The sequence below is a fragment of the Canis lupus genome, chromosome 19 (genome assembly GCF_048164855.1).
Source record: "Canis lupus baileyi chromosome 19, mCanLup2.hap1, whole genome shotgun sequence".
Classification (NCBI taxonomy): Eukaryota; Metazoa; Chordata; class Mammalia; order Carnivora; family Canidae; genus Canis; species Canis lupus.
In genome coordinates, this window is record NC_132856.1 from 49,191,833 (window position 1) to 49,208,443 (window position 16,611).

General features: G+C 40.2%; 1 protein-coding gene across 1 annotated transcript; it reads left to right on the forward strand.

Moving 5' to 3' along the window:
• The first annotated feature begins 1,325 nt into the window (after window positions 1–1,325).
• On the forward strand, window positions 1,326–2,273 carry LOC140611442 (olfactory receptor-like protein OLF4). Its single transcript, XM_072788196.1, has one exon. It carries the CDS (start codon window positions 1,326–1,328, stop codon window positions 2,271–2,273), a length of 948 nt encoding a protein of 315 aa, XP_072644297.1.
• The last annotated feature ends 14,338 nt before the right edge of the window (window positions 2,274–16,611 follow it).

Below are 16,611 nucleotides of genomic sequence, written 5' to 3' on the forward strand. Positions count from 1 at the left end.
AGCCAGGTGAATCCAACACCCCAGAGGACTATGGATGGCAGTGTCAGAGAGAATGGAAGCCAAGAGCATGGATCCATCATCACCTGAGAGCCAATTCAACTTAGCCCAGAACCAGTGATCACTGCGTTTGTTATTTGGCTTGATTAAATAATTAATTTATTCAGTGCTAATGTCAATTTCAGAGAGTGGCTGATGCTCATACTTTGAATATCTTTCATATTCTTTACCATTAAATTGCTATTATAGCAATGTTAGAAAAGTAAGTTGAGATTGTTAAACTCAATGTGTGGTTTTAATTGGGTGTCATTTTGTCCCCCTGGGGGTCACTGATCACTGTCTGGAGCCAGCTTTGCCTGTCATACTGGAGAGGGGTGGGTGTAGGCCAGATATTCTCTAAACATCCTACAATGCACAGGACACACCCCACCCCAGCGCAGACTCTGGCCAGAATGTCCTTGGTGCAGAGACAGAGAAATCCTCATAAATCCCAAGGCGACACAATACAGGGACCAGGACTCAGTTAAGAGAGGCCATTAAGAAGGGAATCTGGTTCAATTCCCGGGATGCCTTTGCAACAGGATGAACACAGTGGGAGAGGCAGTGTGGACAGGGAAGTTCCTGTGCCATGAGGTTCCAGAGGAAGTAGAGAGGCCACTTCCCTCCTCAGTATGTCTGACAATGTCTCTCCTCAGTCTCCCTCCTGCTAATTCCCTTGCAGCACTGGCTGTGCTTCTTTGACTTGAACATTGGAAACAAGTACCTTCCTTGGGCCATTCCCTCTATCGGGCACACACTCCCCCATAATCTTTGATCTACTTCCCTCTGTTACTTGAAGTCTGTGTTGCAATGTTACCTTGGTTAACAGAATTGGCCTAAATACCATGCTCTGTTCTCTGCTTTATCCCTGTTTTCTTTTTCTTCATACCACCTACTGCTATCTGAAATGCTATTTAATTTTCTTATTTGTTAATTATTCTTTCTCTATCATTGAGTGATAGGAAATTTTGTTTTTAGCACCCTATACTCTTTGCCTAGACAATGCCTAAAACATGGCAACACTCAATTATATTTCTGAAATTTGGAATAGTTTTTTAATTAAAACTGTAGAATACATGGCCTTTTGAAAAAAGGGGATTGGAAGAAAATTTCCATCACTATGCTGATACAAGGATGCCTTGCAGGGGACTATATCCATGCACAGCATATTAAAATGAATTTCTAGACTACAAAATATTAAGAGTAGCACTTCAAATCTGTGAGTAATGCAAGTTTATATAAAAATTAGTCATGCTATTTGCTTCTTTTCTTGAAGTCATCTCCACCACATGGGGCAAGGCAATGATACAGAAATTTCAGAGTTTCTTCTTCTGGGATTGTCAGAGGAACCAGAACTGCAGCCCCTCCTATTTGGGCTCTTCCTCTCCATGTACCTGATCACTATCTTTGGAAACCTGCTCATCATCCTGGCTGTCAGCTGTGACCCCCACCTCCACACCCCCATGTACTTCTTCCTCACCAACCTGTCCTTTGTAGACATCTGTTTCACCTCCACCACTGTCCCCAAGATGCTTCAGAATATCCAGACTCAGAGCAAAGTCATCACCTATGCAGGTTGTGTCACACAGATTTATTTTTTTATACTCTTTGCTGTCTCAGACTTCTTTGTCCTCAGTGTGATGGCCTATGACCGGTTTGTGGCCATCTGTTATCCCCTGCACTACACAGTCATCATGAACTCCCGACTTTGTGGACTTCTGGTTCTGGTGTCTTGGATCATGTGTATCCTGAACTCCTTGTTACAGAGTTTAATGATGTTGCGGCTTTCCTTCTGTACACACTTCCAAATCCCCCACTTTTTTTGTGAACTCAATCAGATGATCCAACTAGCCTGTTCTGACACCTTTCTTAATAACATGGTGATGTATTTTGCAGCTGTCTTACTGGGTGGGGGTCCTTTTGCTGGGATCCTTTACTCTTATTCTAAGATTGTTTCCACCATATGTGGAATATCATCAGCCCTGGGCAAGTATAAAGCATTTTCCACCTGTGCATCTCACCTCTCAGTTGTCTCCTTATTTTATTGTACAATCCTAGGTGTGTACCTTAGCTCTGCTGCTCCTCAGAGCTCTCACTCAAGTGCAGTGGCCTCGGTGATGTACACAGTGGTCACACCCATGTTGAACCCCTTCATCTATAGCCTGAGGAACAGAGACATAAAGAAGGCTTTAAGAGCATTCTTAGTAAAGGAGACACTACATGGCCAATTGTCATAGGACTGAACAAGTCCCCAAGATTGCTTAATATCAGTTCTTGAGCATAATTTTATTAGACAAATGTTTGTATTCAATTCCTAATGCTCTGTAAAGTGACTACATTGGTGTTTTATCACACATTTGTGCTCTTATAATTTGAGAAATCAGAAGCCTGAAATGGTTCTCATTGGGGTAAAAAGATGTTTGCAGGGCTTGGTTCATCCTCAAAGCTACAGGGAAGAATCTATTTACTTTTCTATTCCAAGCTTATAAAATAGTGCAAGAAATATCCTTCTTATCTTTAACAAATGCTTCACAATGAGGGACCAAATGAAAGCTCTTAATTACACAAGTATGAAATTCCTAATAGTTTGGCAAATGTGTCATGAAGCGAAGGTATGTCTTTCTCAAGGTTTATGTCAACAAAGTTAGTTCTCCTTGTTGAAAAGGAAAACAGCAGTATTCTGTTGGTGGCAGGGTTGTATGCTCACCACAGTCGACATTTTGGAGATCTGAGAGATCTAATCCAGAAGGATTGCTCAGTCCTAGACTTTGTGGAAAAGTTAAAGTCAGGGTTGGGATATGGTGCTGAGAGGTCCAAACTCTGGGAACAGCAGAGATCCCAAGGAATTAGTAATAAATCTGGATTCACTTGGTTATAACCTGGTCTTTTGAGAACACAATCTCCGGAAAAACTTTCCTTTGTGTCCACCAGTGTCCCACAGGGAAATCATGCACTTAGAGGTTGGAGGAGCAGGAGGGAAACATGCCTCATGAATAGACAGAGGAAGCTCTGAATATCTCCTGTGTGGCAGCCCCTCTGCCTGTGCCAGTCATGAGCTGGATAGGACCTAGCAGTTGCCTCTGGAGTCCTAAGCTTGTGTGGGGACAGAGTTTAATCATCATCATTGCCACCCAGGAGGAATTCAGACTGCTACACAGAGACTTCCTCAGAGTTCCCACGCAGGTGAGTCTGAGCCCAGCAGGTCCTGCAGAAAAGGGTCAGAGATGATTCAAGCCAGGTGCATTTACCTGAGGTCAGCTGACAGCCACCAACCTAGCCCAGAACCTAGAGATCTCTATGCTCATTTGCTTACCTGATGAAATAATGGATTCACTGATGATATTAAAGAAAGAAGTGGACATAGAGCTAGCAGCACATGGGTAATTGTTGACAATAAAGTGAGGAGCTAAAATACTTCCAGTAAAAGTAGAACACAATCAGTGAGTTTTGCAATTAAAGGGAATAGGAATATTAGGGATGGAGGGATGACCAGTGAAGTCAGGGCATTTCTTTTTAATCATTAAATGCAGCATACTTCTGTTTCCATATTGATGAGAAAGATCTAGACTGATTCATGGCTTGCAGATCTGACCTTGCAACAGTAATTCAAGAGCCATCCATTTACTTAGCATCCCCTGGTACTCTGGGTAACCACTTGAAAACAATTATCTGACAAGTGAAAACTATGTGACGGAACTTTACTTTGCAATGATTTCATCACCTGGGAGCTGAACATATTTGTGGATTAGTTATTCATTGGTTTTCTGTATAGTGCATTGTGTCTACCAGGTCTTTGCATTTGTACAGAGGGGTCCAAGGGTTTCTTTCCCTTTTCTGATTGCATTCTTTCAAACAAGGCATTGGGTTTTTGTTTTTATTTTACCAAATTCGCTGTTTGCATTGAGTTCTATTGTGTAGATGTATATGTGGGGAATTGCGTTTTAGTATGGGCTCAAATCTGTCACTCAGTTATATGGTTTTCTTTACATTGCTTTTTTAAAAAATATTTATTTATTCATGAGGGACACAGAGACAGAGACAGAGACACAGGCAGAGGGAGAAGCAGGCTCCATGCAGGGAGCCCGACGTGGGACTCGATCCAGGGACTCCAGGATCATGCCCTGGGCTGAAGGCAGCGCTAAACCGCTGAGGCACCCGGGCTGCCCTCTACATTGCTTTTTTGATTTTATTATACTTACTTAAAAATTGACTGTCACTAATATTCTTCGTTTGCCAATCCTTGCAATAAAAAATGAAAATAAATGGCATTTTGTACATTGGGCACTAATAAATCACCTCTATATGTATTTCCCATTTGCTTTTGCATTTATGTCATTCCCCAATGACATTTTTGTCTATTTGTGATGAGATCTATTTCTAAAAGTTGCATCATTTGACCATATCTTTTTTAAAATAAATTTATTTTTTATTGGTGTTCAATTTGTCAACATACAGAATAACACCCAGTGCTCATCCCGTCAAGTGCCCATTGCCTTTACCTTCCCTAAGTATATTTGAATCCATATACCTTTATGTAAGAAAAACATTATCACTTAGATCCTGCTTCCTCCTCAGCTGTAAAGGTCATTCTCTCATATTCTTTTATCCCAAGTCTTTGGACATTTAATCTGGAATCAGTAACTCATTTTGATAGCACTCAATTATTATTTTATGTCTACATACATGAGTTTTAGATCCTCATATTATTTTGTTCCACATAGTTGTTTTGAAACCACTATACTTGACCTGATTTCATTCCTCCTGACATCCTTTCTTCCTTATGTTCTTAGTGTCTTTTAAAACTTCAGTTCCTAGATGATGCACACATACACATTTACAGACCATACAAATGGGTAAGTAGTACCCTGTGCTCATCATAAATGCTCTTTAATCTCTGAGGTAGTCTTTTTTTTATACCTGTGTCCATTCTTCCTTCTTACTCAGTAAAACCTTATGCACTTCCCTCAATCAACTAGGGTGGTTCTGATTCTTTATTTCAAGGTTTGCATAATATTTCACGATCTGGCTGTGGCGCTCACACATTGAAAGTGTTTTCTTTCTCAGTACCTTGCTATTAAAACAATTCTACAAAACTATTTTGAGATTGTCATGTTAAAAATCTGGTTCTCCACTGGAGGAGATATTGTTCCCCAGGGAGACACTGAGCAATTTGGAGGTCACATGGGAGGTGTCAGGAAGGCCAGGGATTCTCAGGGATGCTCTCATCCTACAAAGCTCTCATCCTACACACACCACCATGGAGAATGGACTGCACCAGAATGTCAATAGTGCTGAGATTGAGAATCCCTGAGCTGATGAATATGATGATGAATTATTTTCATATTTATACCTGTCTTTAGGTTGTTTTCCCAACATTGTAACAGTTTACATTTCTGCCAGCAAAATTAGAGAATTTTCTTTTGCTAGCACTTTAAAACTTTGAACCCAATCAGTGTGAGATCTTTACATTGTTCCACAGGCTGATGGGTGTGCAAAAGGTTTCTTGTTGTTTTCTTAAACCATTACTAAATTTTAACAAATATTTATGTACTTCTTCACCAGGTTCACTGTTATATGCTTATTGTGGGGTGAGTGGATGGCTCAGTTCCATGAGCATCTAACTGTAGATTTCTGCTCAGGTCATGATTTCAGGATCTTGAGATCAAGCACCGAGTTGGGCTCCCTGCTCAGTACAGATTTTGCTTGATATTCTCTCTCCTTCTCTCTGCCCCTTCCCTTGCTCACTCTCTCTTTTTCTCTCTCTCCCCTGCCCTTCAAATAAATAAATCTTTAAAAAAATTTTAGGGCAACTTAATTCTAATAATGAATTACTTTTCCTATCTAAATGTCCCATAGGCCTCAAAGTCAGGACCATATTTACATTTATGTAGTAGGAAATTCTCTCTACCATCTAATAGACCCAAATATATCCAAAACAACTCCACATTCTCTACTAATGTGAGATTTCAACATAAAATGCCTTGGCACAAAGGAAGCTAACTGAATGATTTGAGAAGCTTAAACTCAATTCCTATGAAGAACATCCTATAAGATATCTGTATTAGATTTCGCTGTTGTCACAAATATCTACACTCACCTCAATACAAATAATTCTCTGAAAGTTTTTGAGATCAGAAGCATGAAAGGTATCTCATTGGACTGAAATAATGATGTCTAAGGGCTGTGAGCCTTCTGAATGCTCTGGAAGAGAGACACATTCCTTGGATCATGGCCTCTCCTCCATCTGCAAAACCAACACAATGTTAGTTTCAAATGTCTCTCTGACTCCATTCTTGTTCCTGGCTCTTCCACAGTTAAAGTACCATTGTTATTACACTAGTCCAATGTGGATAGTCCAGGTTTATTATTGTAAGATAATGACTAGTAGCTTTATTCCATCTGCTATCTTAATTGCCCTGCTAAGTAAGTGAACAGTTTCAAACATTCCTCAGGATGACATCTTTTGGAGGTCCTTCTTGTGCTTACCACAAAATCTTTTTCACATAATTTATTTGATATCCCATAATAGCCCTTCTATTTAACAATCGAGCACAGAATTTTTCACCACCCACATAGTGAGTGAAAAATTAATCTTTCCAAAAAATATGCAAGGAAGATCCCTGGTGAAGATCTAAAACTAACTACACCTGGCTCTAACACAGGACCACAGCTTGGCTCTCAAACTGTGCTCCTCAGACCAGAACCTGCAGCATCAATACCACCTTGGAGATTATTAGCAATGCAGAATCTCTAGGGGCACCTGTGGTGCTCAGTCCTTTAAGCACCTACTCTTGGTTTTGGCTCAGGTCATGAACTCAGGGTCATGAGTGGAGCCCATTGTTGGGCTCTGTGCTCAGCGCAGGTCAACTTGACATTCTCCTTCTCCCTCTCTCAGACCCTCTACCTTCTCACACTCTCACTCTCAAATAAATAAATATATGGATAAACAAATAAATACTTTTTAAAAAGTGTAGAGTCTCTGGCCCACTGGAGACCTGATGAGTCAGAATTTACATCTTAACTACAAACTTTGGTGATTTGTATATACAATGAAGGTAGAGAGGAGCTGGTCTAGAATTCTATTTCCCACCTTCTCACTGTTGACACTGTGGCTGGATCATTACTTTTCTGGGTGCTGGCCTGTGGGTTACAGTGTTTGGCAGCAGCCCTTCAGACTAAATAGTCCCAGTTGAGAACCACCATGCCTGAACTTCAGAACTGAAAGGATCCTGACATAACTGTAATCAAAACTCCATCCCCTCCTTGGTTTATACATTAGAGCAAAACATAAAATCCCTCTGAGCTCCATTTCTACAATAGAGAAAGGAGTTCATAAAGGTACTACTTCACAGAATGCATATTTGTCAAAAAAAATGTGACACCTCATATAATGTGCTAAGCTAGGTCGTGGTGCATGTAATGTAAATATATCTCTTATAATTAATAAATATTTCTTAATGAATAATTGCCAGTTCTTAGCTTGTGATCTAACTACGAAATTTCTAATTGTTTTGGTCAAAATATCATGCAGTCAAGGAGTGCAGTACCTAAGATTTTTGGTTTTCTATATTATTTCTTTTTTAAAAAAATTTAAATTCAATAAGCCAACATCAAGTACATACTTAATTTCAGATGTAGTGTGCAATGATTTATCAGCTGTGTGTGTCTTACCACTTGCATTGATGAGGTTAGAACTGGAGGATATTATACTGGGTGAAATAAGTCAATCAGAGAAATACAATTATCATATAGTTTCACTCATATGTGGAATATAAGAAACAGTGTAGATGATCATAGGGGAAGGGATGGAAAATTGAATAGAAAGTCATCAGAGGTGCGATCCTGATTGCAGGGTCCTGGGATCCAGTCCCACATCGGGCTCCCCACAGGGAGCCTGCTTCTCCCTCTGCCTTTGTCCCTGCCTCTCTGTGTCTCTCATGAATAAATAAATAAAATCGAGAGAGAGAGAGAGAGAGAAAGAGAGAGAGAGAGAGAGGCGGGGCAAGATGGCGAAGGAGCAGGGTTTCCAACTCACCTGGCCCCACCAACAAGCCTAGATAACTTTCAAGCCATACTGAAAATCTACAAATTCGACCTGAGCTTTAAAGAAAGAACAGCCAGAATGCTACAGAGAGAAGGGTTTTCGCTTCTAACAAGGTAGGAAGGTGGAAAAAAATAAAATAAAAACAATCAAGTTGGGAGGAGCACTGCGAGGAGCCAGACTAAGGCCGGTAGGTAAAAGCCTCCAGGACAGGAAAGCAGGACCTTTAAAAAATCCACACGGGATTCTTCCCGGACTGAAAGGGGCTTAGCAGGGAACTCGGGCAAGATTGCAGGAGGGGCAGTGGAGCCTCCAGGTTCCTGGGGTCACTAACAGAGAAGTGCACCCAGGGGAGAGGGTGCCAGGCACCGCAGGCTGAGCTCATAAAGGGCTGGAGCACGCACCCAGTGGGGCCTGGGGAGAAGCCGGTGGGTCAGGCGGGGCTCTGGATGGAGGGGGCTGCACCCTGCTGCCTTCGGGGACCGCGGCCCTGGGAGCGCGATCCCAGTGGTGCAGGCCCCAGATCCCAGGGTGCTGGGGGACACAGCCCATGATCCTGCACTCCCCGCAGGACAGGAGGAGGCCAGGAGGACACAGGACAGCGAGGACTCTCCTGCCACAGGGCATTCCCAAGCTGTGCAGATCAGTGCCCCCCGCCACGCAGGGACACCTAGGCCAGTGCCGACTGGGAGCTGCGGTAATTACTAGTGGGGGAGCTGATCCCCCCAGAGCTGGGGAGCTGGCCGCAGCCAATGTTGTTGTTCCTCCTTGTGTCACCTTGTGCCTGGGAGAGGTGGGGCCTCCAGAGAACAGGGGCCTCACAGGGTAAACACCTTCCACTGAGCCCGGCAGCCAGTGCGGGGGTGGGGGTGGGGATCTCCCCCAGGTGCACACACCTGAGAATCAGCACAGCAGGCCCCTCCCCCAGAAGACCAGCTGGAAGGACAGTGGAAGAGCAAGTTCTTGACCAAGCAGCGCTGGAAAGCTCCAGTGAAAGTTGACAGATTTACAGTATATAGAACTAAAGGGTCCCCCTACTTTTCCCCCTCTTTTTCCAGTACAACTCATTTTTATATCAGACTAAAAATTTCCAATATTTTTCTCTTTTCTCACCTTAACTACAATATTTTATCACCTCTTCATTTTTAAGTTTCTTCCTTTTTGACTTTCATATTTCAATAATCACATGTCGTAGATATATTTTCCACTTCTAGACTTCCTTCAACAGTCTCAGCTTAATTTTGAGAGATACACAAAATATGTTTTGTTTTGTTTTGTTTTGTTTTGTTTTGTGTTTTTTTGTTTTCTCTGCCCCAATTTGTTCTACAGTCGTGGAAGTTAATACCATCTAAAACATGACCGATGTGTACCCAGAACCAAGTGGTATACCATGCTGGTTCATTCTGTGAGATTCCTCATTCCCATTAAGCCCCCATCTTTTATCTCATTTATGTTTTGGTGGTCAATCTTGGGGCTCTCTACAAGTATTTCTGGTTTATATAAATTTGGGACTGATCATCTTCTAATGTACAGAACTTAATATACTCAGAACTAAGAGGATCACCCTCTAGGATCCCTCAGGTAGACTACATTTTCCCTCCACTACAACTTCTTCACCACCACCATCTCCCAGTCCCCCCCCCTTTTTTTTCTTTTTCTTTCTTTTTTTTTTTTCCTCTTTACTTTTGCTGTTTCACTTCTTTTTTCTTTGGGATTCTTGGCCTTCAATTTTTTACTACTTTGTTTTAAAATTTGTTTTTCACTTTAGTGGTCCTTTTGTTTTATTTCATTCTGCTCTTTGTTTTCAATTTCTGGTCTCTGACCTCGGCAGAATCTTCTAGGGTAAAATTTACTTGGGTCATGGTTGATGTTCTCAACTCAGTCTGCTCATACAGCCACTGCACTGAGCAAAATGACTAGAAAGAAGAACTTACCACAAAAGAAAGAATCAGAAACAGTACTCTCTGCCAGAGTAACAGAATTTGGACTACAATTGGATGTCAGAAAGCCAATTCAGAAGCACAATTATAAAGCTACTGGTGGTTCTGGAAAAAACCATAAAGGAATCAAAAGACTTCATGACTGCAGAATTGAGGTCTAATCAGGCTGAAATTAAAAATCAATTAAATGAGATGCAATCCAAACTGGAGGTCCTAACGATGAGGGTTAATGAGGTGGAAGAAAGAGTGACCAACATAGAAGACAAGATGATGGCAAGGAAAGAAGCTGAGGAAAAAAGAGATAAACAATTAAAAGAACATGGGGAAATGTTAGGGGAAATAAATGACAGCCTCAGATGGAAAAATCTATATATAATTGGGGTCCCAGAGAACACCGAGAAGGCCAGAGGGCCAGAAACCATATTTGAACAAATCATAGCTGAACACTTCCCTAATTTAAGGAGGGAAACAGGCATTCAGATCCAGGAGATAGAGGTCCTGCCCCCACCAAAATCAATAAAACCTTCGATCTATGTGTCTGTTTTTGTGCCAGTACCACACTGTCTTATGGTCAACTAATATTCGATAAAGGAGGAAAGACTATCCATTGGAAGAAAGACAGTCTCTTCAATAAATGGTGCTGGGAAAATTGGACATCCACATGCAGAAGAATGAAACTAGACCACTCTCTTTCACCATACACAAAGTTAAACTCAAAATGGATGAAAGATCTAAATGTGAGACAACATTCCATCAAAATCCTAGAGGAGAACACAGGCAACACCCTTTTTGAACTTGGCCACAGTAACTTCATGCAAGATACATCCACGAAGGCAAAAGAAACAAAAGCAAAAATGAACTATTGGGACTTCATCAAGATAAGAAGCTTTTGCACAGCAAAGGATACAGTCAACAAAACTCAAAGACAACCTACAGAATGGGAGAAGATTTTTGCAAATGACCTATCAGATAAAGGGCTAGTTTCCAAGATCTATAAAGAACTTCTTAAACTCAACACCAAAGAAACAAAAATCCAATCATGAAATGGGCAAAAGACATGAACAGAAATCTCACAGAGGAAGACATAGACATGGCCAACATGCATATGAGAAAATGCTCTGCATCACTTGCCATCAGGGAAATACAAATGAAAACCACAATGAGATACCACCTCACACCAGAGAGAATGGGGAAAATTAACAAGGCAGGAAACCACAAATGTTGGAGAGGATGCAGAGAAAAGGGAACCCTCTTACACTGTTGGTGGGAATGTGAACTGTTGCAGCCACTCTGGAAAACTGTGTGGAGGTTCCTCAAAGAGTCAAAAATAGACCTGCCCTATGACCCAGCAATTGCACTGTTGGGGATTTACCCCAAAGATACAGATGCAATGAAACGTCAGGACACCTGCACCCCGATGTTTCTAGCAGCAATGTCCACAATAGCCAAACTGTGGAAGGAGCCTCGGTGTCCATCAAAAGATGAATGGATGAAGAAGATGTGGTTTATGTATGCAATGGAATATTACTCAGCCATTAGAAATGACAAATACCCATCATTTGCTTCAACGTGGATGGAACTGGAGGGTATTATGCTGAGTGAAGTAAGTCAATCGGAGAAGGACATTATATGTTCTCATTCATTTGGGGAATATAAATAATAGTGAAAGGGAATATAAGGGAATGGAGAAGAAATGTGTGGGAAATATCAGAAAGGGAGACAGAACATAAAGACTCCTAACTCTGGGAAACGAACTAGGGGTGGTAGAAGGGGAGGAGAGTGGGGGGTGGGAGTGAATGGGTGATGGGCACTGGGGTTATTCTGTATGTTAGTAAATTGAACACCAATAAAAAATAAATTAAAAAAATCAATAAAACCTCTCAACACCTCGACATTTAATAGTGAAACTTGCAAATTCCAAAGATAAAGACAAAAGCCTTAAGGCAGTGAGAGACAACAGATCCATAACTTATATGGGGAGAAAGATTAACAGCAGACCTCTCCACAAAGACCTGGAAACCCAGAAAGAGCTAGCAGGATATATTCAGGGTGCTAAATGAGAAGAACATACAGTAAAGAATACTTTATCCAGCAAGGCTCTCATTCAGAATAGAAGGAGAAATAAAAAGCTTCCAAGATAAGCAGAAACTGAAAGAATATGTGACCACCAAACAGGCTCTGCAAGAAATATTAAGGAGGACCCTGTAAAGAAAGAGGAAGCCCAAAGAAATAATCCATGAAAACAGGGACTGAAGAGGTATGATGACACTAAATTCATATCTTTCAATAGTGGTTAGTGATACTAATTTAATCTTTCTGAACATGAATGGGCTAAATGATCCCATCAAAAGACGTAGGGTTTCAGACTGGAAAAAAAAATAAGACCAATCTGTTTGCCGTCTACAAGAGACTCAATTTAGACCTAGGAACATCTCCAGCCTTAAAATGAAAGGTTGGGGAACCATTTATCATTCAAATGGTCCTCAAAATAAAGTTGGGGTAGAAATCCTCATATCAGATAAATTAAAGTTTATCCCAAAGACAGTAGTAAGAGATGAAGAGGGACATAATATCATACTTAAATGGTCTATCCAACAAGAAGACCTAACAATCATGAATATTTATGCCCCTAATGTGGGAGCTGCCAAGTATATAAATCAATTAATAACCAAAGTAAAGACATACTTAGGTAAAAATACACTAATAGTAGTAGGAGACTTCAAAATGGCACTTTCTGCAAATGACAGATCTTCTAAGAATAACATCACCAAAGAAACAAGGGCCTTCAGTGATACTCTGGACCAGATGGATTTCAGAGATATATACAGAACTTTGCATCGGAATGCAACTGAATACACATTCTTCTCAAGTGCACATGGAACTTTCTCTAAAATAGACCACATACTGGGTCACAAATCAGGTCTCCACCAATACCAAAAGATTGAGATTGTCCTCTGCATATTTTCAGAGCACAATGCTCTGAAACTAGAACTCAATCACAAGAATAAATTTGGAAGAAACTCAAACACATGGAGGTTAAAGAGCATCCTGGTGAACGATGAATGGGTCAACCAGGAAATTAGAGGAGAATTTAAAAGATTCATGTAAACTATTGAAAATGAAGATACAACATTATCTTTGGGATACAGCAAAAGTAGTCCAAATAGGGAAATGCATCACAATATAAGCACCACTCACAAAACTGAAAAAAACAAATACATAGGCTAACCTTGCACCTAAAGGAACTGGAGAAAGACAGCAAATAAAACCTACACCAAGCATAAGAATAGAGCTAATAAAGACTTGAGCAGAAGTCAATGAAATAGAGGCCAGAAGAATTCTAGAACATATCAACAAAACCAGGAGTTGGTTCTTTCAAAGAATTAATAAGATAGATAAACCATTAGTCTAGTCAGCCGTATTAAAAACAAAAGAAAAATATTCAAATTAATAAAATCACAAATGAAAATGGAAAGATCACAACAAATAGCAAGGAAGTGAAAACGATTTTAAAAACATATTACGAGCAGCTACACAACAGTAACTTAGGCAATCTAGAGCAAATGGATGCATTTCTCGAAAACCACAAACAAAACTGGAAAAAGAAGAAATAGAAAACCTGAACAGGCCAATAACCAGGGAGGAAATTGAAGCAGTCATCAAAAACCTCCCAAGACACAAAAGCCCAGGGCCAGATGGCTTCCCAGGGGAATTCTATCAAACGTTTAAAGAAGAAACCATACCTATTCTACTAAGGCTGTTTGGAAAGATAGAAAGATATGGAATACTTCTGAACTCGTTTTATGAGGCCAGCATCACCTTAATTTCAAAAGCAGACAAAGACACCACAAAAAGGAAATTATAGACCAATATTGCTGATGAACACAGGTGCAAAACTTCTCAACAAGTTACTAGCCAATAGGATCCAATAGTACATTAAGAAGATTATTCATCATGACCAAATGGGATTTATCCCCTGGATGCAAGGTTGGTTCAACATTCGTAAAACAATCAACCTGATAGATCATATCAACAAGAGAAAAAACAAGAACCATATGACCCTCTCATTAGATGCAGAGAAAGCATTTGACAAAATACAGCATCCATTACTAATCAAAACTCTTCAGAGTGTAGGGATATAGGGAACATTCCTCAGCATCTTAAAAGCCATCTACAAAAAGCCCATAGCAAATATTATTCTCAATGGGCCTCTCAATCTTTCTCCTAAGATCAGGAACAAGACAGGGATGCCCACTCTCACCACTGCTATTCAACATAGTACTAGAAATCCTAGCCTCAGCAATCAGACAGCAAAAAGAAATAAAAGGCATTCAAATTGGCAAAGAAGAAGTCAAACTCTCCTTCTTCACAGATAACATGACACTGTACATAGAAAACCCAAAAGACTTCACCCCAAGATTGCTAGAACTCATACAGAAATTCAGCAATGTGGCAGGATACAAAATCAATACTCAGAAATCAGTGAAATTTCTATACACTAACAATGAGACTGAAGAAAGAGAAATTAAGGAGTCAATCCCATTTACAATTGCACCCAAAAGTGTAGGATACCTAGGAATAAACCTCACCAAAGAGGCAAAGAATCTGTATTCTAAAAACTAGAGAACACTTCTGAAAGAAATTGAGGAAGACACATAAGATGGAAAAATATTCAATGCTCATGGATTGGCAGAATTAATATTGTGAAAATATCAATGTTACCCAGGGCAATTTACACGTTTAATGCAATCCCTATCAAAATACCATGGACTTTCTTCAGAGAGTTAGAACAAATTATTTTAAGATTTGTGTGGAATCAGAAAAGACCCCAAATAGCCAGGGGAATTTTAAAAAAGAAAACCATATCTGGGTGCATCACAATGCCAGATTTCAGGTTGTACTACAAAGCTGTGGTCATCAAGACAGTGTGGTACTGGCACAAAAACAGACACATAGATCAATGGAACAGAATAGAGAATCCAGAAGTGGACCCTGAACTTTATGGGCAACTAATATTTGATAAAGGAGGAAAGACTATCCATTGGAAGAAAGACAGTCTCTTCAATAAATGGTGCTGGGATAATTTACACGTTTAATGCAATACCTATCAAAATACCATGGACTTTCTTCAGAGAGTTGGAACAAATCATCTTAAGATTTGTGTAGAATCAGAAAAGACCCTGAATAGCCAGGGGAATATTCAATAAAGAAAATCATAGCTGGGGGTATCACAATGCCAGATTTCAAGTTATACTACAGAGCTGTGATCATCAAAACATTGTGGTACTGGCACGGAAACAGACACATAGATCAATGGAACAGAATAGAGAACCCAGAAATGGGCCCTCAACTCTGTGGTCAACTAATATTCAACAAAGCAGGAAAGACTATCCACTGGAAAAAGGACAGTCTGTTCAATAAATGGTGCTGGGAAAATTGGACAGCCACATGCAGAAGAATGAAACTAGACCACTCTCTTTCACCATACACAAAGATAAACTCAAAAAGGATGAAAGATCTAAATGTGAGACAGGAATCCATCAAAATCCTAGAGAAGAACAGGAAACACCCTTTTTGAAATGGACAGTGCAACTTCTTGCAAAATATATCTATAAAGGCAAAGGAAACAAAAGCAAAATTAATTATTGGGACTTCTTCAAGATAAGAAGCTTCTGCACAGCCAAAGAAACAGTCAACAAAACTACAAGACAACCTACAGAATGGGAGAAGATATTTGCAAATGCCATATCATTTAAAGGGCTAGTATCCAAGATCTATAAAGAACTTCTTAAACTCAACAGCAAGGAAACAAACAATCCAATCATGAAATGGGTAAAGGACATGAACAGAAATTTCACCAAAGAAGACATACACATGGCCAACAAGCTCATGAGAATATGATCTGTATCACTTGCTATCAGAGAAATACAAATCAAAACCACAATGAGATACCACCTCATACCAGTGAGAATGGGGAAAATTAAGGCAGGAAACCACAAATGTTGGAGAGGATGTGGAGAAAGGGGAAGCCTCTTGCACTGTTGGTCGAATGTGAAATGGCGTAGCCACTCTGGAAAACTGTGTGGAGGTTCCTCAAAGAGTTAAAAATAGATCTGCCCTATGACCCAGCAAGTGCACTGCTGGGGATTTATCCCAAAGATACAGATGCAGTGAAATGGCAGGACATCTGCACCCCGATGTTTATAGCAGCAATGTCCACAATAGCCAAACTGTGGAAGGAGCCTCGGTGTCCATCGAAAGATGAATGGATAAAGAAGATGTGGTTTATGTATACAATGGAATACCAACTCATAGAGCTGAATATCTCCAAACTGACCATAGATTTTTCCTCAACTTAAGGCAAGGTTTCAACACAAAATGCCCTTACCCAAGGAGGCTTGGTGAATGATTTGAGAAGCTTAACTTCAGTTTCTTCAAAGAAAATTTTTTATTGTAGAAATGTCTTTGTTGCTCTTTTATTGCTGCTACAACCAGCTGCTATACTGAGAATTTAAAAGAAGCAAATTACTCTCTTCCAGTCCTGGAGGTCAAAACCAAAAATAAATCTCATCGATTAAAATCAAGATGTCTCAG

What these genes read in the sequence shown, in the direction of transcription:
- LOC140611442 (XM_072788196.1), top strand. Translation starts at nt 1,326, where the DNA reads ATGGGGCAAGGCAATGATACAGAAATTTCAGAGTTTCTTCTTCTGGGA.